The sequence below is a fragment of the Strongylocentrotus purpuratus genome, unplaced genomic scaffold (assembly GCF_000002235.5).
Source record: "Strongylocentrotus purpuratus isolate Spur 01 unplaced genomic scaffold, Spur_5.0 spur5_contig_838, whole genome shotgun sequence".
Lineage (NCBI taxonomy): Eukaryota > Metazoa > Echinodermata > Echinoidea > Camarodonta > Strongylocentrotidae > Strongylocentrotus > Strongylocentrotus purpuratus.
In genome coordinates, this window is record NW_022145544.1 from 890,916 (window position 1) to 918,001 (window position 27,086).

General features: G+C 36.7%; 1 protein-coding gene across 1 annotated transcript in view; it reads left to right on the forward strand.

Moving 5' to 3' along the window:
- Positions 1 to 481: 481 nt before the first annotated feature.
- LOC105445241 overlaps positions 482 to 27,086 on the forward strand; it is a 45,792-nt gene continuing 19,187 nt past the window's right edge. The window contains exons 1-3 of the mRNA XM_011680527.2: positions 482 to 1,027; positions 19,372 to 19,445; positions 26,215 to 26,313. Of these exons, the coding sequence (XP_011678829.2) occupies positions 880 to 1,027; positions 19,372 to 19,445; positions 26,215 to 26,313 (321 nt within the window). The 5' untranslated portion in view covers positions 482 to 879. The remainder of the gene's footprint in view (positions 1,028 to 19,371; positions 19,446 to 26,214; positions 26,314 to 27,086) is intronic.

The following is a 27,086-nucleotide window of genomic DNA, read 5'->3' on the forward strand; positions in this document are numbered from 1 at the left end:
TTAAGGACATTATCATGTAACAAAATATCTTACATTGAGGATTTCCGTATCAGTAATTTGAATCAGGTGACTACACAATAATAGGTGTGAATAGATAAAAATCAAATGGATTTTATCGTACATTTTGCATCATATTATTTTGTTTCCTGCAAAAAGCCTTTGTCGGCCTGAGTTCATAATTACGAATGTCTTCCATCCCATCTTCCGACCTCTCAATAAAATGTCAAAAGGTTTCGCCGTTTATGATGGCATCTCTCTACCCGACGTATGATGTTTAAAAATATCTGATGTCTATTCTGTGATAGACGTCATAACAGCCACAAATCAGTTTGAAAGGCATTATCTATTTAATTTCTGCTGTCATTGTTATGGGTGAGTGTGTATGCGCGTTAGTGTGCACGCTTCCGCGTTGCATAGGTTGGGCGTGACGCCACCGCGCCAACTCTAGTTGTTAACCTCTTCATAAAGTCACTCACGTTCTTACGTTCGATTTGTCGTCAGGCCACGTCCACTATAAATACCGGCGGCTCGCAACACATCGCTGATAAAAGGCGAGATTTTTGGTGGAAAGTGTGCGTTTGATTAAACAAAGAAGAGGAAAGACAAAATCTTGCAAACGAACATCGCAAAAAACACGCGCATGACTGACTTAGAGTTCATTTAAGGTATTTTAGGAAGATCTTTTTCGATTGCATTAATCCTGCTTTCTGCAGTTACATTTTTCTATTCTTTTCGTGAAACTCGATACGCTATAAAATAAAGCAACGAACCCTCAACGCAAGAGCTACTTCTAGCTCTAGTTGAATACTTCGTCGAAGCAAACTATCGCTTGCCACCTTTTGGAAGAAAGGAAACTAAGAGTTATATCCACTGGACATCATGACGACGTCGAAAGCGATGCTGACAGGCAAAAGGCCGAACTTGACGAGCTTGTGGTCATGGTGTCTTGTTGTCCTCACAATTCTTGCAGCCTGCAACGTTGGTTTTTCAGAAGCACAGCGGTATAACAGGATATTTGGACCTATGCGTGAGTACTGGTATCTTTTATTCCAACTCAATACCAAGAGTTAAAAAAAAAATTAAAGAGACCTGTGAAACAATTCCCTTAGTTTCACATTTTTCCTTTCTCTTGTGCCATAAAGTTTCAAAGGATTTACCATGAGAGTTCTGGTGTGTTATTTTTCACGATGCTTATAATTGGATAAGAAATTGATGATTTTTGTTTTACTTAATAAGGGTGTTTTTTTTTCTTGCTATTCTGCTATCATACCGGGGATTAAATGTATTGTTTTTCTAAAAATGAAAGCTTGTACTTTCGTCAGAGTGGAAGAGTGTAAACTGGTCTTGAGAGGGTGCATAATGAAAATGATGTTCTTGCAGATAGAAATAAATGTTTATATTTTCATTTTTTTTCTTGGAACAAAATAAATTAAATTTCGGCAATACTAGATCGTTTTTTTTTTTTTTTTTTTTTTTTTTTTTTTGTGGGGGGGGGGTTATAGGGAGGTGTGGAGTCGGTTTAGCGGTGTGAGTAAGGATTTAGCTTAAAGCTAATCTTGAGCTCTGGTATGGGAATCGTTGTTTGAGAAAAAAAATTATGATATCTTCTGGATTGTCTATCCTGCAGTAGATTGGTTGTTTGAACCAGTGAAATAAAACAAGCGCACAAAAACTTGCTGGGCATCATCTTTGATGAAAACTACAACTCCTATTTGAGCACATGGTGTCGGGCCAACTTACCCGGATTTCCTTATCTTTCTATGCTCATTAGTCAGCCACTCTATATCTTTTACCAACAATTTTTTGGCACATGTCATTTTTTTGTAATCTTGAACATTCAGTGTAAGTTTCGTTGGATTCGGTCAGAATTTATTTATGTATTTGCCAAAACTAAAGTTTATCTTTAACTACCAAACAATATAGAAGTGATGTGGAATACATTTTCTGTCAGTAAACGATGAATGCATTTACCACTTGAGGTTATGAATAGGGAGGGGTTTATGCCGTGTCAGCATGATCCATCATTATCATTCGGTGGCAATGGATATTAATCACGTCGTAGACATTCTAACCGAACGATAATAAACCAGATACCATCAGTGCTTTTGTTGTACGATCCTTGACCAATAATCTAATTTGGATTACTTGACCAGTTGCGCCTTCCCTGTAATTGGAGATTGCTCCTTCGACACACAAATAATCCAAACGATAAAGAAAGTCTGCAATAGAATTAACGATATTTTAAAAGTAATAATCTCAGGTTAAGATCATATCATATTTACAAATGCTGAAGGATGGTGGACAAAGTGTAAAGTAGATTTCGAAGTACAGCAGGCGATAACATAAAATTCAAGTTTCTTTATAAAAAAATATGTGGATCTTCTTTTTATGCAGTGGATTTGGAACCTTCGTTATTGCAAGAGCGCTAAAATTATAATATGTTTGTCATCTAAACAGCACAACCCTTCTTTCTCTCTCTCTCTCTCTCTCTCTCTCTCTTTCTCTCTCTCTCTCTCTCTCTCTCTCTCTCTTTCCCTCTCTTTTTTTTTCTCTCTCTCTCTCACTTCTCTTTCACCCTCTCTTTCTTATCTCTTTCTATCTTGATATCCCCTCATCTTTTGTCCTTGTACCTCATCATTCCCTACATTTTTTCAATCTCTCTCTCCTTTCTACATCTTAAAAAAAGAAGCAGGCTGATAAATGAGATATTGTTGCTATGCCAATAGATTTCGTTCATGAACATTACCAAGGAAGTGAATGCTTAAGTCAGTTTCGAGATGAATTTTAATTACACTTTCAAAACAGAATGCTACTATAACATCGATATTATGATGGCGATCATTATGACTTAATTAATAAGGATATTGGTATTCATCTTTGTTTATCTTTAATATTTCCCGTCGAAAAATATATATATAGCAGTGGGATCTAGAAATTAATGGAGGGGAGGATCATTCCTGGAAGACAGCCCGGCGCACAGGAGTGCACTGCAAGTACTATTGATTTTTCTATCCTGGGTATTTAGACTGTGGAAAGGAAGCACACACCGTTTCGTAGATACGTCATTAGACAATTTATTACCTAGGAAAAGAACATTTCACGTATACATCAGATCAACAAAATAATAATAGAAACGTGCGAATTACCAAGAAAAATCAACTAATGGAATTTATCACTTCCGAGTGCAAACATATATTGAGTTATACGATAATTGCCAAAAGCTAAGGAAATATTAGAAAGGTACATTATGAGACAGAATGGATACTCAGAGACAAGAAACAAATTAAAGTAGGAAGGATGGGTGGGCAAATATTGTATTGAACACGCAAATTTACATTAGTCATTGTAGGAAAAATTGGCAATAACGAGAGCCTGTAATTTACTCCTAAGTAAACATGGCGTTTGAATTAACTTTGCGCAATGTTTGAAGAAATTTGCGAACCGTCAGACATTCCTCCGTCGCGTGGTAACAGAATGAGAGAAAGATGAATTGGCTATACCTCTTACAATGGAAGCTAAATACGGACCAATGGAGTATATCCCAATGAAAAGGGAAATGAGGCGCTTAAGGAAGGCGACGCCAATTATACCACGGCCTTATGAAGATAGTAAATGAGTGCGCGTGCGTGTGTGTGTGATTCGCTTTTCTTGATGCGTCATTGGTTGAGTTTCATGGTATAGTACTTTTCGTATTACGAAAGGGAGGTTCGGAATAAATTTGTTTTGATATTACGTGTGGAAGAAGTGGATTTAATTGATTGGAATGTTATTCCGGACAAAAATTAGTAACAAAAGCCGGAAGGCTGGGGTTCCGTTTCCTTAGTAACCCTTCTCCATGCAACAGGTTGGAAATCAAAATAGTCCTGCATTAAATGCTGTGGATAGTTCATCATATTTTCTCTCTGTTGGTTCTTAATATTCAGCCATATTAGACTTCTCCTTATAAAATTCACTTTTCTAAACTTTTAAGATACGACAAATAAATTTTACTAATGCAACATGAGGAAGTATTAGTTTAATTTAACGCCATGTAAACTATATCTGTTACAAAGCAAAACAATGAAGAAAAAAAATCTTTAAACATGATAACTAGCAGAGAAGCAATCAAACTCTGAAATAACGCAACATTATCTTATTTCTTTTCTAGGTTCTCCGAATCAGAAATTGTCATCACCTTTCAAACTTTCTTTTATAAATTTATTTATTTCAAATTTTCACAATATTTTATTGACTTTCTGATACTTCCTTCGTATTCTATTCATGCTAACTTTGTAAATGTCTAACGTGACAATGAAGGAAATTAAGAATTAATTTTAGTTATCGTTCATAGAATCACTTTGCAGTGTTTCCATGAATGATAAATGGTATAGGTATTGTGCGGAGGAATATATACTTTTTGTGACTTAGAACCCATGTTACATTTCATCAATTGTGTGTAAATGCATAGAGGAAATACACGAATAATCGACTTCATATTCGGTGTTAGGTTGAAAGATTAATTCAATCAGATAATTAAAAGAGATGTAGGCCGGCTAATACAAAATTATCAGGTCAAATTGTTTTAGTCCACCCGAATCCACATTTATAAAAAAAAAAAACATTATGTTTAAGGCCAGGTTGTATGGACAAATTTGAATTCGGTTTATTGTTGGAATAGATTGTCGAAGAGCTTTCTAAACAAGCAATTAACAACAAAAATCTGAGTTAACCGACAAGAACTACATCCCCCAAGATTTTTTTTTTTTTTTTTTTTAATTTTTAAAGGTACCTTGGGATAATAAAGATAGAAATAGCCGCCCTATAAATAAAGTAATATGGAAGGGTTAGAGTAATCTAGTGGACAGAATGTTAACAGAAAAAGGGATTGAACAACATTAGATAGAATGATCTTTACAAAGGCCATGAAATGAGGAAGGCCGAATTATTTTAAGCATGTAAGTATATGGCTTCATTATACTCCTACACTAAACGGACATGCCTGGAAGGACGCAATTCTCTCAGGGTAAATTTGTCCGGGTGTGGTTGTGGGTGTGGGTGGAGGCAAAGGCTCACAAACAACCCATATTCAGACAACCGTCACTAATGTATAGGGTATAAATAAGTATAAGTCTAAGTATTTGCAGCGAATGGACAACTATCTCCAGAATAAATAATATCTTAATATGCCCAGTAAAAAATGCTCCACATGAACCAAATTCGGTATGGTTCTAAAAATTCATTTTTAGGTTATATTTTTATTCAAAAAATAATGAAAGGTCTGATCAGGGGCATGCGTACGGAAATATTTACATTACAAGACATGCTATATAGTATATACATCCCTGTTTAATGTCAACCGGCACGTATGAAACTTTATTATTACAAACAATCACACACCTCTGCTTGTACTAACACCTGTTCAATTCCAATAACCTAAACGAAGACAAGAGCTGCACGACACTTTGGATGAACTTTGAGAGTAGATACTGCCTCACAACACTTAATTATATCCCTCTCCGAGATGTGACATGATATTAAAAAGGTGTACATTTGACAGAGAGTGATGTTCATGAAACTTCATGACGAAATTGAGAAACACCCTTCCAATGTCGTGTTGATAACATTATCACAATAGCAAGGGAGACAATGAAATTCCGTTTTACGTTCGGTGTAGCAATTTCTAAGCGCCATTTTACTAGACTTAATAAATGAGAGGAAATCATGTGTTGATTTACAAGCGATGTGAAATAAAATATTTTAACCTCAACATGATGATAACCTCACCTTTTAGGAAAAGAGCATCAGTTTTGATGTGTAATATCTTTCAATCAATTTAGCAATCAATAATGAAAAAGGGATACAAATTATTTTGAGGTTTTCCAATAATGAACAGTTGACTAGTGATTTTTTTTTTTAATTAGTTCCCTACCGAGAGAGCATTTGACATGATTAATGTCGTTATCCGAGGAAAAACATCTAGCAGCTATTGTAGCGACTACAAATTGACGAATTTTAGCTAGTTTAAACTTTGCATAATAGTCCTGGTGAGCAAGCAAACATTTAACGACAAACTTGAAAATTTACCGACTGCAGAACCGGCATTTTCATCATATCATAGATGGGGGTTGCCCCCCCCCCCCCCAACCCGCTCCTCTCCTTGCCTGGCAAAGAGCCACCGCTATTGACCAGATAGATGACTGAAGTCTCCCCGAATTGATATACGTCAGAAAACCAATGTCACGGCCTCTTCGATCCTGAGGCAAACGATTATCCGCGAATACCGCCTGACATTGATTGCCTGTATAGTTGACGTTCTGAAGAAGACGAGTGCTTGCCATCGTCAACACTTATTCAATATTCATGTCCATCGCTTAACAACCCGATCTCTATAGCTGTATAAGTATAAGTAGCCCGGCTTATGTTGCCCAGATGATATCGGTAAAGATCGGAGTATCTTTGAGCTGATGCACAGTTCTCTAATAAAATATGATATGGCATATTGATCATAGCAACGTCATCATGATTATAGAACCGTGATCTCGTATTTTGGGTAAAATTTGTTTAAAAAAAAGACGGTTTTGGGCCATTCGGTTTGTCAGTGGTATTACCGTTTGAACATACAAAATCATCAATGGTACTTCCCAAAGCGTGGGTGAGAACACAGGGACTACATGAATGGGTAAACTGCCCACCAACTAATCCACCCCCTCCACCCCCTCCTGATAGCGGACTGGATCCTACGCCTTCATTCAAATAACTATTAGACCAGTTCTTCATTTATTTTGATCTCCAAATAGGTATTTTGTTTGTTGGTTACCTGGTTGGTATTATTTTGAAATATGTTGATGATGAAGAATCATCGACTAAAAAAGAATCTAATTTCTTTCTCATTCTCATACATTCTGTAAGGAATGAGCTACTCAATGCTGATAATAATTGAATATCTTTATAAACCTTTACCGATATAACTAATTGTATAAATTGTCAAATGCCCCTCGATGCAATTATTGATGCGAATATGTATACAAATTTTCCGACCATTCGAACCATTGACCAACATATTGATTAGAGGACCGCCTCTATAGGTCTGCTAAGGTCAGACAGCCGTTCTATCAATATTTTATACAATAACATTCAAATGTCATTTCCCCCTGATCACTTAAATAACCTACTTGCATTGGCATCAATATTTGCTGTAATTGTGAGGATACAGTTTGATAGTGAATAAAATGGAGACAGCTATCGGCAGCACATAAATGAAGAACTATAGATTCAAATCAGAAATAGAATACAAGAAATAAAGTAAGAGATTTTTATCTGTCAATGTTTTTTAAAATTATCATTAATGAATAATGTAGTTAAAAATTATTAATAATTATAAAGTACCTAAGTGGCAACGCAGGAATGATTTATCAATGTTTAATGTTTTAAAAGAGTCAATGACACATATATATAGTCGATTTAAATTTCAAATTCAAACACTTGTACCCATTACAACTTGTTCTTTAAGGTGTGCGCAAACCGTTTAAAATGTCATGTTTATTTTGAGAATAAGTCATGTGTGACCGATAAAATAAGAATCGTAGAATGATGAGAATGTTAAGTCTGTGATTGACATATCTGAGTAACGTCAGGGGAATAAGTGAACGAAGCTTGAAGTTCCGCTGCTCCTCTCCCTCCGGACACAAAGGGCAATAAAATATGAATGAGGCATAAAGCGAACCGTTCATGAGTTTGGAATGTTCACCTGTCAAAGTTGGACCATTTCTCATTTCCCAAAGTTAACAAAACAATTGAAGAAAGGATGTTGATTTTACCTAAAGCGATGGAAATAAGTGCTCACAATATACGGATGTTATATGAAATGTCTATCAAGAAAACGTAGGAAATAGTTGTTTGGATAGTTTTTCAAACGGTTGTTTAATCATGAAAGTGTAGCGTAAGTGTAGGGTGTAACAAAAACATCTCATCTCATTCTTTGAAGGGGAAGTCCCTCCTGATATTAAGTTGGTTCTAATAAAAACAGAATATGAGAGAAGCAAATTAGTGAAGTTAAAATTTGACCAATATCCGCTTAAGAATATGAAAGTTATACATTTTTGAAGTTATTATCAGTGACACACAAATTGACAACACTGTGACGTATATCTGGCGAGCTCAGGCATCTTCGACAAAAGTTAGTTCACAAAAATAAAAGAGAACCAGATCTCCAACAGGGTAGCAACGTTATACGAATTACCATGATACAAAAGGATTGAAAAAGATGAAAATAAGCCCGGTAAGAAGTCACGCAGATAATGATGAGCGAATCATTTTGATGACTGATTCCCGCAAGCCGCTTGGATTTTCTCAAAATTAGTTCATCACCTTTTGTTAATTGTATGGAGGTAGTAACGGCTCATCATGTTCTATAATTAGAGTATGCAAATTAGAATTCCACTTAACATATTTTAAACGAATTTTTAAAGATCGAGACTGGTAACCTCTGGAAACCCCTAGAAGTCATTTAGGCCGACGTTGGTAATAGTCTATATTCTCTTCACAATAACAGAATTATTTTCAAAGAATTAAAAAAAATACGTTGAAAAAATGAAATATTGATGTTAATATATGAAAGTCTCATATTGAAGACGTGCTTATACTTCATGTCTCACAGTAATGTAAACTTTTGTAAGCCAAACAGAAAATAAAATGATGCAGCTTGTTGAAAGTGGTGTCATTTTTAGTCCCATGTGTAACAAAGGGTCTTTGTGCCCAAAATGCATTCCGTGCCTTATTGTCAGGATATTTTAGTACAGAAAGCCTCTGAGTCTATCGCTTAACTCTGTCATCGCCGAACTGTATTCCTGGCTATCCCATAGAGCAGGGGGGGGGGGGGCTGGAGAGTTGTGTAAACCACATCCAGCTGGTCATTGGTTATACACATACACGACTTTAGTGTCAATAATGAGTAGCCCTATCACGTAATATTGCGGTAACTCTCATTAAAGAATGTTATTTTGATTCTATTCATATATGTTTTAGAATATGTCATTCATAAGTTCATTTTTCTTCATGCAAGCGTTTTCAAAAGTTAAATTTGACATTAAACCTCTGCCAAAGTATATGTGGTTCTAGAAACGCTGGTATCCAGGCATAATCACATCATTGATCGTCAGCTTCATAGAATTTCCTGCATTTATTACTTTGTCATCTTGACTGATGCAAATATCCGTTTGATGAAGAATATACCAGGGGAGGCAAGGCACAATGACGTTGCATAAATACATACTGTCAATCAACTCCCCCTAAAAAGACATTTGACTAATTACCCTCAAACATTGAGACCAATTCGTGATGGTCTTTTACAATTCCAGGATAATGTTGTAATGAGATACAGTCATCCGTCTAGCCTTTTTTAATCGTCTTCGGCCGAATAGAATCAAAATTTGACGGAATGAGAAGGATTATTAGTGTTTCAAAGATGCAACTTAAATGCTTTTGGAGGTTATGTGAATGACTTGATAATCTGAAAAAGTGCGTTTTATTAACGTCTTCGGCCAAATGGAAATAACAAATTGACGTAATGAGAAGGATTATTGGTGTTTCAAAGATGCAACTTAAATGCTTTTGGAGGTTATGTGAATGAATTGATACCCTCTGAAAAAATGGGTCAAGATATTCAAACCTTTGCGCCTGTTACACCCAAGTCACACTGACGAGACCGATTCCAGCCCGACAATAAACCGAACAAAAATTGAATGATACAGAATGGCCAAGATATCGGTAGGCTTGAAATCGGTTTCGTGGACTGACTGGGACTGTAGGTGTAGATATATTATCCGAAGCAGTCTGATATAATATTCACTTCTTGATAGGATTGTCTGAGGCTGCTGTGACTGGCTCGTAACCTGAGTTAAGGAACCGTGACCAGTATTCTAATACCGGGGTAGGAAACCCAGATAAGGGTGCGGAATTGGATCGGGTGTCGCCGTAAAAATGGGGATTCCTAAGAAAATATTGTAAAAAATTGAATATCGTATTCGCTGACCTCTATAACAGATTGAATTGCTTGAGGAAGATTAAATCATTTCAAAAAGACATCTGCTCCCACATAGTGCAGAATATAAAGCGGGGAGATCATTGTTTTTATTCTTTCGGTGATCTTTGAGAACCTCGTCTTCAATCAAATGCCTATTTGTGGCTTAATTTTTGGACGAATTCATTTGATTCTGAAGATCAATTCGGCTCTTCAACGCAATGTGCAGAATATCATTTCGGTGAACAAAGAATTCCAAATGAACAATCAACGTAGAATGTCATAGTATCTAGAATGAGTTTGGAATGCTTTACTTCAGTCTCATCTACCTATCCTTTCATAATACTTTCATCAAAAGTTACTACATTCGAAATACATTTGATGAGCGAACGGCACCAGAGGTAATAACCGATTGAATCTGTTGTTTTCATAAAGCGCCATATACGTACCAATAAACACAAACTTTCTCTCATAAAATCAACACGACGTTTGATTATACATAAATCTGAAAAAGTGCAAGAAAGGGCAAATAAAATGACGCTAACGACCAGTCTATTATGTTATTCATGAATTGTTCTACTTGATCAAGGGATTGATTTAAGATCACTATAAGCTTCACCTGCAGGCGTCAAATTTGGCGGTTAGTCTCGGCTGTGAACAAAAGCAGATAGTCCACTTTCACACCACACTGTCTTGATGACTAAATAATTATGTCTGGATATGAATAGTGAGTGATGAAGTCAGTTCCTGAGTGATTCAGCAACATACACATTAATGTAATACCTGTTGCGTCATTTGCCTGACGTATGCCTCCGTCAGCGACTGGAGCGGCCTTTGACGCACCTTTCGAGAGTTGTATCGTACAAAGTGAATGCAAAGCGGACAGTGCAGATCCATCGCGTATGCACTTTAAGTTATATCATTAGAGCAGTGATCGCGCAATGGAAATTCGACGCCTCGTGTTCACCGGGCATAACGCAATCCTGAGTCAAAAATACAGATTGTAAAGATTTAACAAAAAAACGAACATGATGCTTTCGCCATACCTCCATTTTGTTTAATCACCAAAACCTAACCCGAACTCTACTACAACACCACTGCGCCCTTGGGCGTAGTTGTAGACTCTGTGTATAGACTTGTGCATGTATAGACCATCATCGAGATAAGACTGCATAAACTAACGACGGTTTTAGCACGCATCCTTGTTTGTTATGGGAAAGTACCAAGTCATTTAGAGTTACTAATCATTGATGATGAAAAACTGCTAGATCATACCGATTGTATCGATTGGTTATCATCTAATTGTTTTTACTGCAATCTAGCACTTTGATAATCCCCCCTGACTCTCTTTCATTTTATTAAAGGATGGTTGAATATAAACTAAAGTCGAAGGGCAAGGGGCTATACAGTATCTTGTACTTAAGATTAAAACTTAAAACACACGTCAAAGGCTTGTGTCTGCCGCAGTGCCATCTTTGTCTTTCGCACTACGTCACATCGTCGACTGCCAGGCTCCAAAATATGGATCAATATTTATCAAAAGAAAATGTTGACAAAATAACGACATTTATTAGGTCTCGTAAATCTCCGTTGACGTACTAGCTGGTACAAGTCATGCAACTTTTATCAGTCTTAAGTATAGAGATTGATAATCATCGTAGTCTAGTTTATAACAAACCAGACTATGTAGCTTGTTGTGCGTGGTTCAAATCCCTGCAACGGCACTAAAGTCCTCTGGGAAGGTATCTAGCTACATTTGCCACTCTCCATATATTGATGCCTGTTACGAAGACATTAGTTGAATGTTTATCGCCTTATCGTGGTAGTCGGCCTGAAGCCGGGAGTAAAAAAAAAAGATTCAATAGGGCCCTCGAAGAGAACAGTATTAACCCCAATGAGGCATCTCAAATAATCTATACCGCCCAACTGAACTGAACGAGCTGAGATGTTATTCTTTTATCACACTATTTTAAATCTTAATGGTGACGTAGACGCTAAATGATTGATTTTGAATTGGGTCATCTAAATGTCCATCTGTTTTACATTTCTCGTAAGAGAAATGACATGGTTCTAAACTTAGAGGCACTCATTTGACAAATACCGATTTTTTTTGCTCTAATAATGTTCAATGAAAGAGCATTTACAGAGAGAAAAAAATTGAAATATTAATCCCGATGTGGAGTCATCATGAATAGGGACATGCATTGAACATAGGCAGCCGTGCAAGGTAGCTAAGCTAAAATCCCACCTGTCTCATCTTAACGACCAAATTCTGGATCGATAATTGTTTTTATTGAAGTCACTTTCAGAGGCCCAAATCGAGCAAAGAGAAGGGGGGACAAAAAGGAATGATCAATGTCGTCCTATTCAGGCGCCTCGATGAACACTTAAACCTTATCAAAACGGAATGTATCAGGCGGTCTCTCGAAATGATTTAAACTATCACGGAAAAATTGGCGGGTAAGTGATGAGGCGTGGGCGCCAATACCGCGTGCAATTGCGAGAAAACTACGCAGGTAAATCGGAGATGAGAGGAATGGGGGGCTTCAAGTTACGTTCTCGCTATGAAGAGGGGAGTCTTCACTGCATTCCATTGAAGGTTTCATTTTTCGTCTACGTACTTCATTTTAAGAGAGCTTTAAGAGGCCATGTGAAACTATCAATGGCATGAATGTCCCATGTGTTTATTCTGCATTACTTAATGTAATAATGTTAGTATAAGCATTCAATAACGCACGAATAAGTGGGTGATTAGGATATTCAAATTGCAACGATATTGAAGCTAAAATAGAAACTTGCATGTGATACCTATGCAAGTTGAGAAGCAAAGCCACAGATTTGGTGGTTGGAGTGGTTACTCCCACATTTTTTTCTTCTTCATATGGTTATATAGAAAGACACATTTCCTGTTACAGTTAATCTTATTCTTTTCATTCATAAGGCCCTATAATATATAATACAGCACAGAACTCTATAGCATCGTAGCTATTATCAAAATGATATATATTAATGTTTATGATGCATCTCATAAAAATCTTTCTCTAAACTCACCTGTAGAGGAAGGGCATTAGCGAAGTTGGCTCAATCATTTCCAAGCATTATTAATTTTGCTGCTTATGAATTCCTTTTCAAAATTTTAATTTTGTGAGATATGTATCAAGCATTAGATTTTTTTTATCTACCAACTCTGCAATAGATTAAGGCACATCATTCTGTTCACGGAAAGTTAATATTACCCCATACCCTTGGAATTTCCTTCCAAATTTTCAGGGTCGTGATATAAACTTTTTAAAAGCATAAACGCGCACTTTCAATATGCTAAAAAGTGCACTTATTCCAATATAAAAGGGTGTTACATGACCTTTAAAGGGTACTTAACCTATTACATCTAAAATCAGGGGCACTTTTTAGTAATTCAAAGAAGCACTTATGTATGGAAGTCAGGAACTGTGTGTGGGAGGGTGGCAATGTGACCACACCTCGAGAATCGCCACCCTAGTTATAACATTATAAACCGTGAGAGACGAAGTAAAGTAACCGACTTGAACTACAGTTTGGACAGGAGGCAGTCTCTGTCGAATCCCTCACCCCGTTCCAGTTTTGACGGGATACGTGGCAAGACGGATAAAACGTCGAAAAGATTTTGATACCATCGCATAACACCATCTATCTTCTCCGTGCCCCGTCCGCACCCGTTCCGTATTGATGCGATTCAGCCGTGCTCTATCCTAACTATCTTCCCATTTGGGACGGAAGCCCGCGATGCAACGGATAAGACACGACGACGACGTCATCGAAAATAAGAAAATAAGGAAATAAAGGGGATAAAATGGACGAGGAATTGCAAAAAAAAGAAAGAACAGGGCGTTGATGAAGGTTGACGATACCGGATATCACACGAGGTCGGGCTAAGAGTGGTAGATCGTAGACGGAAGTGCTTATCAGAGGTAGATACGAACATACTAACGACTCGTGTTTTGTTTGATTTTTATTTGATGATTCAGGGATAGCTTTACTAGGGCATCTATTTTAGGGGATTAAATTGTGGTATGCACATCAATCCGTCGAGTGGCGTTACCATTCAACACATTAGAGTGGTCCTTTTAATATCATATATTATAAGATGATGACATGGGTCCTAATCAAATGACTTGCTGAAAGCGTACATGTGACCAGGCATTTTATTTGCCTAACGCGTAATTTGGATAATGACCGGTCATTATCCAATTCTAATGACCGGTCATTAGTAAAATCATGTTATAAAACATCATTTTATAACAAATAAAACATAATATTAAAAAAAAAATAATACACAGCATTTTGTCCGGGCATTAGTAAAACTACTCACACTCGGTACCTTCAAAACAGTCCAAACACCCTCGGCGGTATTATTTGTATATTATAGATTAAAGAAAGTATTATAATATGTCAGACAAAAGTCCAAGTGAGGTTTATTTATATATATCCAATTACTTCAATGCTTCATAATTAGTAACATCTAGGTTACAGAATGTTTTGGGATTGATAATGAACTCTCTTCTTTATTGACAGTGCAGTTGAAGTTGCAAAAGCCATCCTATATTGAAAGAGTAAAGAAGATTTATCATTTTCGTGCGCTCATTACTGGAACGTGTTTCGAGTCGATTCTCGGACGAAAATCAGAGTTTCGTGCATTTTACGATGAGGTCTCTCTCTTCGTCTCCCTGCTTTCACTTCGAAGTCACGCTTTGAGCGATGGCTCAACGACTGCTAGTCGCAATAAAATGTATGTGAGATCATGTCCGTTCTGTGACGAGCTGCCAGAGGCGATAAAGAACTAGCTTGTCACGGGCGAAATCTCAGCCAAACAAAGAAGTGCGTTTCTGGGGTGAAATACATGATTACAAGTCAGTTAAAATAATCACGAGGAGTTACTTTAAAAATACTTCAGATACTTAAAAAAGGACACTGCTAATCGTGGGTGTGAGGTTTCCTCTGGAAAAAAAGAGAGCTAAATTTGTATTTCTGTTTCTAACTGATCTTAATTCTAAGCATGGGATTTGAGGTTATCTGTAAACAGCGAAGCCACACTTATCACGTGACTCACAAGTTGAAAGTGTATACTACAGCCAAAACAGAACGACTACTTTGATACAAAATAATCTTTGGTAATGATACCAATTACTTTTCCTCCTGGATTCATGTGTGATTATAATGCTTGAATCGTGCAGAAAGACTAATTAATTACAGAGTCATGAGGATTTTAAGAATTCGAATACATTTACATGGGTAGGAGGATTTTTTTAATCAAAATGGATTAGGAGAGTTAGAAAGAAAAATAAAAGAATCATGTGTCAAGACCGTGCAAGAATGCGCATCTAAGTTAACATTTAAATTGGCGCCATGTTTCTCCATCCCCACCGTACTCCAGTAGCTGGTCACCATGAGTACATCCAAAAAAAGTACCACAAACAAGTGGGAAATTAATGAACTAATTGTCCTAAAGTGCAACGCTATCAAGTCGGGTCCGTGGCCAACTGCGCTTCGTTTCACCAACCCACAAGATTTGGGGAGATATCTATTAAAATAGGAAGTCCATTAGTGAAAGGATAATGATTAAAACCCTAATCATGGTGAAAAAGCTCCAAGTTGCAAGGCCATGTATCTGATCAAACCGTTTAAGTTTAAGTGCTCTTTGGTTACTTCAGTAATCAAGACGACATTGGTTTAGAGGTGAAATGAATGCCGCTACAATCTGTGCCTTGCTCTTCAGACTCGAAATAGGCTTTATGTCTAAATGTTACTTTACATGGAGGCCTGACTCCATCGCCCAGTCTACCGTGTTCTTTAATGATTACAATTGAAATGAAATGCATGTGAATTGTTTCATCTAATTGAGGTCGTGTCACGAATCAACACGATATGACCAATCGGGTATAGGAGGGGAGAAGAGTTGGGCCAAAATCAGAAAGTTTTCCTTATGTTCATAATACATTGTTGCGGTATCGAAAAAGATGTTTGTTAATATATACAAGTCTTTGAGTTTTCCATAAAATACATAATCTTAATAATGATATACCAACCTTTTATGGCGCATTTCACAAATATGTCCCTGTGCAGAGAGAAAGAAAAAAACGAGCAGATTTTTCGGAAAAGTGAGATAGCCCAGCCTACTTCCTTAAGTCATCGGTTAACATTGGAAATTATTTATGAAAAGAAACTTTTAAGAGTTACTTGCCCAGTATAGATACACAAAATGACTCCGAATCAATTCATGAATATATAGATGTATTTGCTATCAAGAGAACATGAATAGGCTGCTTCGGGATTTATTCATGACTTTAACAATTCTGCAATCAAATCTTTATCACATGCACCATGTGTACCGGTACTGTTAAATTCATCTTAAAGAATTATCAAACGAGACTTAGTGTTCTTGATAATAATGCACCTCTAGTGTGTATCAGTATATGGGAAAGAGTGTGTTGTCATGATAAACGTGGTGCTTTATCCAATTCCTGGATACATGAACCTGGAAAGGGACCATGAAATATAAACAGGTTTAGGTTAAATCTTACGTGAGCTTTCAGTAAATAAACCAATTTAAGTGTGGAACCAGGAGATAGACAGCTGATTTAAAGCAACTGTAAAATTTCCTCTCACACAGTCTATGATTCGCCCTTGTTGTATTTTATTGAGCAATATAAACAGACAATTATTATTGCATGTCACTCTAACCAATCACTTGTTTCAACAACTGTCAAATGGCTTAATTTCTGGCATCAAAATTCGGTAAGCCTTACTTGTTGGGAAACGCTCGCCGACCACTGGTCGTCGTCTAACCATGGACGGTCTAACCCCCAAAGGGACTCATTTGTGCGCATGCACGGTATGCTTTGCGGGCATAAGGTTTCCCGCCCTTTTTCTAGATAAAGGCCGGATTAAAAGCAGTTCGTATGTATTGCAGTTATCCAGAAGTGCTTATCAATGGATTCTGGTGGCCTACGGCTTGTCAGGGCCACTTTCTACAAATTATTCTTTCTTTGGCCGTCGAATACTTTCATTTTCATGGATTGATTGTTATTTCACCTCGTTTGGAAGAATCAAGTTGGAGTTTTTTTCTTTAAATGAATTGTCCACAGCTTAAAGTTTCCGTTTTTACAGATATATATCATGAAAAATTAGTTCCTATCCGATATCTTTTTAGGGTGCGTTGTAGTGTTTGTAATTGTAAATTGACCGGAAAGGTCTTAGTGTGTCCTATGCCTTTGAATAACGTATTATATCTTACCCAATCTGCCGGAAGTAATGCACAGAGCAGTATTCTTCATCATTTTTGTTCACATTGATTGTAAACTATTGACACTTTAATTTGTGTTTCAACAGAACATACCCAATCCAAAAAAATAAACACGGTATATGACGTGATATTCCCGTCTCAGATTAAAATTCCTTTGACGCATGTTTACAAAAACATAGTTTAGAGTACTTAAACTCTCAGACAAGATAAATATTGAATAACAGATCAGTGACAGAAGCCTTTGTTCACTGATTCATTGTTAAAATTTGAAGATATTCTCTTGTTGTGTTTTGGGGGTGATTTTGTAAGGTCCATTTGTACTCTGCAGCAAATTTTATCATTATTATTATTTGTTAATATTATTATTGGCTTCTAACCTATCTTCTATCTCTGATGCAAGTGGATTTTTTTTCTCGAGCTCATTCATCTCTAAGTTTCAGATATTAATAATAATAATATTGGGTTCTTGTATAGCGCTAATTTTATCTGTCAGACTTGGCACTCCTATAGCACTCCCGATTGTCACCCTGGCTTTAGCATGGCTGCCATTACATCGATCTAGCATTTGAAGGAATTATAACCTGCCACGTACCCATTTACATCACCTGGTTTGTATATCCTTTAAAATTGAGATCGTTAATTAATAAAATACCTTTTGGCGGCCAATATTTTAGTTGAAATATTCATGGTGAACTGTAAAATCTGCGCCCTGTTGTCATAAAGCTCCCCTCACCTGCCCTAGAGTACTTTGCAGGCATTAACAATAGACACTTCCAACACCATACGTATCAATCTGTGTTAACGACGTACCCTGCCACCCTGCAAAGGGGGCCGCCATAAATGCGAAATTAGTTTTAGAGGATGACGACAGGGGGATGAATGGTGTCATAGAGGAAATAACAAATCAATAAAGTCAAGAAAAGAGATCATGATTTGGTTTTTCGAAAAATATAGAAATGTATTAGCACCTGCAGAAATGCAGAAATGATAAATGCCAAGATGTACATGAAAGTATTTCCTCGTACTTGTGAATTATTCTACCAGGAGGGGGAGGAGGGGGAGGGGAAGGAGTGGCTATAAATATGACAAAGCTTTCGGGTGAATTTCATTTAAAAGTATGAAAGGTAATTTATAATTGTTTTTGAAAGCTTAGCTACTAGAAAAAGGTCGTGTAAGATCACTTCTTGATATTTTCCGTGTGATCAAGAAGGAGAGAGAGAGAGAGAGAGAGAAAGAAAGAAAAAGAGTGGGAAGTAAGACAGAACGAAAATACATGGAAAAGGGTTATCGCACTTTGAAGAGACATATTTACTCAGTTCTGTTAACCTGTCCCTTGGCTCAAGAATATACGTCATATAAAGATTGTTGAATTATCGAGAGAAGGGTATTGCGTCATGGTATAGCCAAACGCACAATCAATACTTTATGGTGATTGATGGTATTGGAATAGATATTGCTTTTGTACCATCTTTGCAAGCGCACAGAACGGTTTCGTCACCAACACATTTCTTTTGAATAATATACAATAAAACTTAAGAAATTCATGATATTGATATAAAGCAATAAATCTATTTCCCACATTTCGCAGCTGAACTTTCACATTATATGTGACACTTTTTCATTTGCCCCCACAATCTTGTAGACACACACACACACACACATATATATATATATATATATATATATATATATATATATCCTAATTCTAAGACTTTCCATATTTAAACTAATGACTTCTATCGTAGCTTGTAAAATATTAAATGATATGACGTAAAGGAAGGGAATAATAATAGTCATGACCCAATCCAACCCGAACATTGATATTATCATGCAAATATTGAATTATGCGCTCTCGGAGAGGTGATGAAATAATAACTCAGATTTAATCCCATTTTTTGTACATTTTAAATGACTGCTACTTACTTAAAGAACCATAAACATTTGTCAATTTTTGTCTGTAATCAATTTGTTATCACTAATTACATTTCAATATGTTTTGTCATCATGTCTTTGTTCGAAATTTTCATTCGCATAATACTCAAAAGTCATAGGATGGGCGTTAATGGATGTTTTCTCTTTCTATTTCATTCAACAGTGGGTAAAAGGACACAAACAGAATCAGCTGGAGAAGAAGTCTTTGATTTTAATGTGCCAGATGACTCGCAAAAGGTGAGTAGGGATTAAAAACACTTTCTATCAGCTTTGTAATAACCATACCATAACGCTCGATCTATTTATCCCCCATCTTGCTAAACAATTTGTATTTACACTGTTTATTCTACAGATGATAAACAAAATAGTTGTCTTAGTGAAAATTAATACATCATGTCAATTTTTTTCAAAGGTGGTGGCAACACATTTAAAGAAATGGAAATACTAAAAGTAAGCGATACGTTTCCTCGTAGCCATCACTGGGTTGGTAAAACCTATTTGCAGGTTCATGAATCACATTTCTGTATCTGACACGATAGTTTACCATAGATTTTTAAAAATGTCACTTGACCCTGTTATATTGTGTGTGGTTAAATTACTGTTTAACACCTTTCTGGTATAACCCTGGGCTCTGAGAACGAATAGATGACAGTTGCGAAACAAATAGGAGGAAAAACGTAAGAGAATCAACTTCATTATTGCATGACATTTGGCAAAAATATCTCATATGACTGAAACACGATAAGGTGATAAAAATGCTGCTTGTATGTTTATTTGATCGAGATATATTTCATGTTGGTGTCTGCTTTGCCGAGAGCTTGAAGAGGTCCTTATCGACTTGGTAAATGCAATCATGCTTGTGTGTGAATGGATGACTAGAGTACGTGAACTGAAATGAATAATTTGCTTCTACCCAGGGGTGGCGATACCGGGGGAAAGGGGGGGGGGGACACGTCCCCCTCAATGTTTTAGGGGGGATTGTCCCCCCGGAAAATTTGAAAAAGTGCCCCCCCCCCAAAAGTGTTAACCAAATATTGACAAAAGAATGCAACACACTTTTAGGCTCTGGAGGGCCCATGAGTGCAGCGTTTAGACTAATAAAAATGCAAAAATCTTCTCACTCGGTCGCTACGCTCCCTCGCATAACACCCTTCAAAATATAAAAGTAAATATTGTGGAAAATCTCCCGTTTCTTCCCTACCCCCTCCCCCACGGTCATGAAAAGACATCGCCGAACTTGTCTCTACCACCGCTATGAACATAATCAAACATTAGAAAGAGGTGTGGCAATCTCATACGATCCCTACTCATGGATAATAAAAACCGGTGAATTCGTAGGTTCCGTTTCCAATCATTAGCATCTCTCTGCGCTGATTGGTTCTATAAGCTTCTATGTTTTGGGAAGTTGGTCCCCCCCCCCCATCTCAGTCATTCGAAACGAATGATTCGCCTCTACCACCCCTATGTACATTATCGAACATTATAAAGAGGTGTGGCATTAATCTCATACAATCCCTACTCATGGAAAATAAAACCGGTGAATTCGTAGGATTTGTTTCCAATCATTAGCATCTCCCTGCGCTGATTGGTTCTGTAAGCTTCTATGTTTTGGGAAGTTGGTCCCCCCCCCCCCCCCCCCATCTCAGTCATCCGAGACGGTGGTGATACCAATGCCAACCCGGTGACATGCATCCAATCTTTGATTACATCCCTCAATGATGCCCGCCAAGTCAAACATATAACGTTTCTTTCTCAAGGCTAAACGTCTTCTAGTGTTTGCCTCCCCAGCCCGCCAACTCCTTAGACCTTAGCTATGCTCTGGGTACAGAAAGAAAAAGAGGTTGAGTGTGTCAGCGTGGCAGGGTTATATTATCATTCTTTAATTCGATGGATTCTGACAGAGCCGACAATCGTTTCGAAGCAGGTAGGAAACAGGTGATGGTAGACGAGACAAAAGTCCTCAAGGTTGCTTTAAAAAGAAACTCAATCAGTAATACAGCTTGCCATGTTTGTTAAACGAATGTGTCTTTCATGTGCTACCTGAGCGTGCCGAGGAGAGGAAACGAAGGCGAGCGAAGAAGCACTCCGAGAAGAAAGCAAGCCTTCAAGGAAATGCCGTTCAAGCATATAAGCTGCCTCTTAAGTGAGGTAGCGCTGTCTTCTCATTACTTGCAACCACTCTTGAAAGGAATTGACAGAGTGGCAATGAGCTCAATGTAATGATTTCGTAAAGAATGTGTACATTCTAACAGGTTCAAAGGATGCGGAATCAATCATTCGATACCTATACTCTATTAAACCTCGCGACGGGAGTTCCATTCATATTTATATTTGTCACCTCTGTGTTAGATTGAATACGGAGAATGTGATGGCCTTAACATATGAAATCATAATAAGGATATCAATAATCCATGTGACATTTTGACAAACAATAACATCACGAACAGGAGAATTATCGAAGCGCCAGGAGTGTCAAGTCTGACATATATGAGTGCTATACAAGAATCCACTATTATTATTATTATAATTATCCGTCTTGCGATAACATGCAGTTTGATTAAAAAAATAAAGCGTCAATTAGTATTATTATTCTACGCATGGTCTTTTGCCACGACTAATACAAAGATATTTCGAAAAGGATCTAGACTATTTTAATTTGCTCCACACTTTTTTGAAATAAAGATTATAATCTTGTCAATTTGAATAAAACACATTCATTAAAGTGTTAATTTAACAAAGACAACAAAGTAATACAAGTGTTTATTATGTGCGTTGAAATATCCCTAAATATTTAACAATTGGAAAAATTAAAGGAATATCCAACGCTCAGTATGAAAATTAATTTACATAGTTGAAACTTTCATACTGAAAATTAAATGTTACAAAACTTACATAAAGACAACATGTCTAATTCCTTCTTGCGTAGTATTTTATTGTTTATCCTACCATTCATTTAACTCTTCCGTCGTAATTAGGGGAATATCTCATCGAATAAAGAGTAAAGTAGGATTTCGAGCACTTTGTGCTACCCTTAAAAAAATAGGATACCAAGTGCGATTCTTACCTCACCCGGGTTAATCAATAGAGGAGTATTTTGATCGTCACTCTTGCCGGCTGGGTTGGTCGATGCGCAACGATTCACTTACAGCACACCTGCGGCTTTTACCGATGAGCTAAGGTGTACAGTATCGTGACGAAAAAGAAAACAAAACCATCAGGTGGGGTAGAACCTCTAGCACTCGAGGCCAGTGAACTGGTCACATTGAAGGTAAACTTGCCTTCTGGGAGGCCGCGGGTAATTTGTATTTTGAGAGGTAGTAGAAATCATTCCGAACAATTCAGTGAATGAACTACGTTGGCAAGTAGCAAAGAATAGAATATACGAACATCGCTCTGAATAGCACAGAACTAAGATACACCCTTGTGGAACTACACGTTTTACTCATAGGCATTATGATCTTGATTGCTTTTTGTTTAATAATCTGTCTTTGCTCAGAACTCAGCTCGTAAATACTTTTGATAGATATCTTTTATTCACAACGATTTATAGCCCTTAAAACATCAATGGACACTGTGCAAGGCTGTGCAGGACTCATTCTCTTCTGACAATTCAAGAACTCTCGATGTCTCTTCAAAGCTCTAGATTTCGTATTCGCTGGCAACGTTTTCAACCAAAACAAGGCATAATTATTTTCTTTCAATCAAATTTCCTTTCAGTATTTGAGATGGAGTGACAAGAGACTGCCCAATAAGACATGCATAATTTGCTTGCAAATACCATTGCTAGATTTGTAAGCTACCGATCCACGATCTTTCTTTGATTCTGCTTGCATGGAGAGGCCATATGCCTACTAATAATATGAATGCATATATGTATGGCATTTCAATCATTCCATGGATCCAAGCTCAAGGACAAATGGAGTTACTTATGAATTCATTGCATCTACCGCTCTCAGATAAAGCGAATGCATTTTGGTAGCTAAAAGTCTTTTCATTGAATACTTTTATATCCATCTTTCTTACGTTGCTTTTATTAGCCAAAAGTGTCTTTTCATTGCAAATCCTTTAAAAATATTTGTTAGTTACTCTTTCACAATAAATCACGCAAGGAATTTAGTGATAAAAATTGACTCATGTTGATTTTTACTCAAGCATATTTCGGAATATTGCAACATGCATAAGTTGTAAATCTCCATAACTTTATTTTTGTGACGGGCTGTCATTCTGGGAAAAACTCGACTGGATTATAACGGTACATTGAGCTGAAAATATCCTTGCGTTTATTAATAAAGTCGATTCAAAGAGGAATAGGGGAAAAGTCAAATTTACCCATCTCCACTGCACTTCACACTTGAAGTGGTGTGGAGCAAACCGGATAACCGTTAAATCACAATTTATCAACTCAAGGGGACAACAAATCCCGTGTACTTGGAGGAATCCTATATGAAACCTACTTCGACTATGTCACGATATACGCATTATCACTTCTTTTATTGCTTACAGAGTCTGCCAATTTCTAGCGAAAAGAAAGGCTTAATTAATAGAAGATTAATCATACACCAGGTAAAGAAAATAGTCTCCGCTTCGTCCAAAGTCCCTTTCGAATATCCGTGTTAGTTGGTATCGCCTGAGTACCTTGGAGTGCTCATAACGATATAACTCACGAACGATTACGTAAAACTGTGTTTCCATTTATAAAATAATTTATATTAATGTATGCCACACGAGAAAAATATATTTTTGGAACACAACACTTAACAGAAATTGCATTTCACCAGCATACCCTTCACCTCATGATGAATGACTATTACTTATTATGAATATCTCGGACGTTCAATATAAGTTGCATCTGCTATTAATATAACTGCGCTACATAAACTACTTTGATTTGCACCATCAACGTTATTTTTCCATTCTAAACAGACAATTTAGGGCCTACTTTGGAATGTATATTCAGGAATGGCATGTCAGTATTACTTCATTGTTTAAATGGTTGAAATCATCATCAATACAAGTGTAAAGGATCATATCAATCAAACGAATAGTGTATTTCCCCCATTAGTAATGTGGTGTCGCTGTGGAGTCATTATGTACCTGCGGTAGTTCTGAAATATATATTTTGTCTACCTTTCCTTGCGTGAGGAGTGTTATTTAATCATTCTGCGGCGAGTACAGAGTATACTTTTATAAACCACACTTTCAATAGACCTCACTGTGCACACTGATACGTATGTCATATTGTGACAAAAGAATTGATACAAGATATCACTTTTTAAACAATAAGACAATTACAAATGATGTCTTACATAAAAATTGGTTGTTTACAATAAATAACTCCACAAAATAATAATAATAATACATGAGATTTAAAAGGCGCCAAATCCACTTGACAGTCAAATGCTCAAGGCGCAGAAAAAGAATAGAAAATGAATCCATGTAAAGCAATATACTTCTTGCCAATGCACAATCCCCGTCTTCTGTAACTCACACGTATACGTTTACATAAAACATCTTTGGAGGTCAACGCAAATTTTACGCATCAATAATATCAAAGCTCGCTGATGTCGCTTGCAAACATGATAAATGTCTTGCGTGGTTTCCACCTCGCTGAACATTCTAACACGTATTTCTCTCCTCGCCACTTTAGTGAAAAGATTTTTCTCCTTAATTAGCCCTCAGAGATTGTAAAAAGCAAGACAGTCCACTGCTTTAACGTTCTCCTTGTCAAATTTCTTTTCTCGATAGAACTAATTGCGTACGTGAATGGGTGTGCAAAGTGTGCGTGCCCTTGTAAGCGTGTGTTTGTGTGTGATTTATACTATAAGAGAGAGGGTGAATCAAACCTGTCCGAAATACCGCCTCTCTATCAACAATTAAGAATTGTAAAACCTGTTTAGAAAGGTCACTAGTCTACAGTGGCCACTTTCTCTTTTTTCTGTCGATGGCCTCTATAGACAGGTTTATCTGTATAGTCATACGCCATAACGTATAAAGTAACGATTGTACCAATACAGCTTGATTTGGGAGTTCTTGTCATTTTCTCTTGGTACGTTTTCGAAAAATAATGTAACCAAATAATAAGTTTTCCTTTGTTATCGTATGAGGTTAATTAAACAAAGATCACAATCAATAAAGTATTTTCCAATTTTTTCGCAAATAAGCAATGATGTTAAGCTTGTACAGTGAAATTGAATTGACGCATTCGCCTGCGATGTTCTTTATTGTACAGGTTTCCATGCATGAATGTAGAGAGGGAGGGGAAAAAAATCATTAAATCAATAAGTATGATTGCACGGGTAAAACTTTTAACATCCGCCTTGGTGATCAAAATAGCTTTCATCGGTGTATTTGACTCTGATATGCGTTAGAGATGTAATATTAAATTTTTCATTTCACATTTTGACATATTATATTACTAAAGGAGTAGAAACTGTTAGATAGAAACAATTGGGTACATTTCACGTAACCACATACGTTGTACTTTGGTCACTTCTGTGACTGTCAAGGAACAATGTAAGATGACATTTCAAGTGTATCGCTAATTGAATAAAAAATTATATAACCCAGGGCAAAATAAGTGTACATTATTGAGGTCTAGGCATATTTTCAAATGTACTGTTACTTGCGATGTGGCACTTGCATTGAATTAATAGCATTAATTGTCTACACCGGGTTATTAACGATGCAATCGGCATGATGAAACGGGCATTACAGTTACCATACATTTCAACCTAACGCTATGCTCAATATAATAATGTCAAGAAAGGAGTTAGTCAATTAAGCACTTTAGTCACATGCTATTCCAGTGATATTTTGTTTCTTTGATTTAATCCTCATACAAAATACTTGTTCAATACAATATCGGAAGGTTTGTTGGCATAGTAATTGGCAATTTACAAATACGCCATTTGTATTTAAATGTTCTAATGATGAAAATGAAATAATTTACGGTTGGTACTGGCAATCAAATATATCTTTATGTATGATTTCTTGCTCTTTTATGCAGACTGAGACGAGTGCGTTTGATTTTGCAAAATCGACAACATGTCGGTTGGATTCTCTCTTCATGCAACTGACACCCGAATGGCAACAGATGATTATGAAGGTAAACAGGTCAATAGTTTTTAATATATTCCACATACTAATAATCTTTCTCTACGATTGGTCAAAAGTATTCACGTGATGAAAGATAGTTCGCCCATCATTGATGGGAGAAGAAAAGTTCGTTACACTGTGTAGATAGTACTACTATTTTCAGTGAAAGTGCGTTGCACTGTGTAGATAGTAGTACTATCTACACAGTGCAACGCACTTTAGTTGTATACGTTGCATATACGTACGTACGTAAGTATCGTACACCGTTTTCTACCTGTTAAATGATGACTTGTTACTCTAAAATGACGGAATAATATTTTGAAGAAGGGAAATATTGTTGAATTGTTTTCCTTTACTACTGTATAAGCTTAATGAAATTAGAATTCCATGGAGAAAGTTGGTGAACATGTTCATGGATACCTCGCACAGAGTGTTCATCTTCAAGACCATGAATATGGGCAAATATTGATTAGTAATATAAAAAATAAACATATATTTTCGAAAATACCTTGCTCAGACATTCAAGGTCATGCACAATAATTAACAGCATTGTCTTGTAAATTATGTGCAAATTTGCATTTGGTCCACTTGACAAAATACAGAATTGTGGTTATTTGAAATTGGCTATGTTTGACCGGTTTAATACTTTTAGTTTCCATCTTTCAGAAAGTATACCTCACGATGCATGTTTAACTTAAACTAAATTGTAGAGATATATAAGAGTTTTATAAATCAAATAATATAGGTAAACCTGGTGAGTGAGAAGCCATTTAAATACAGATT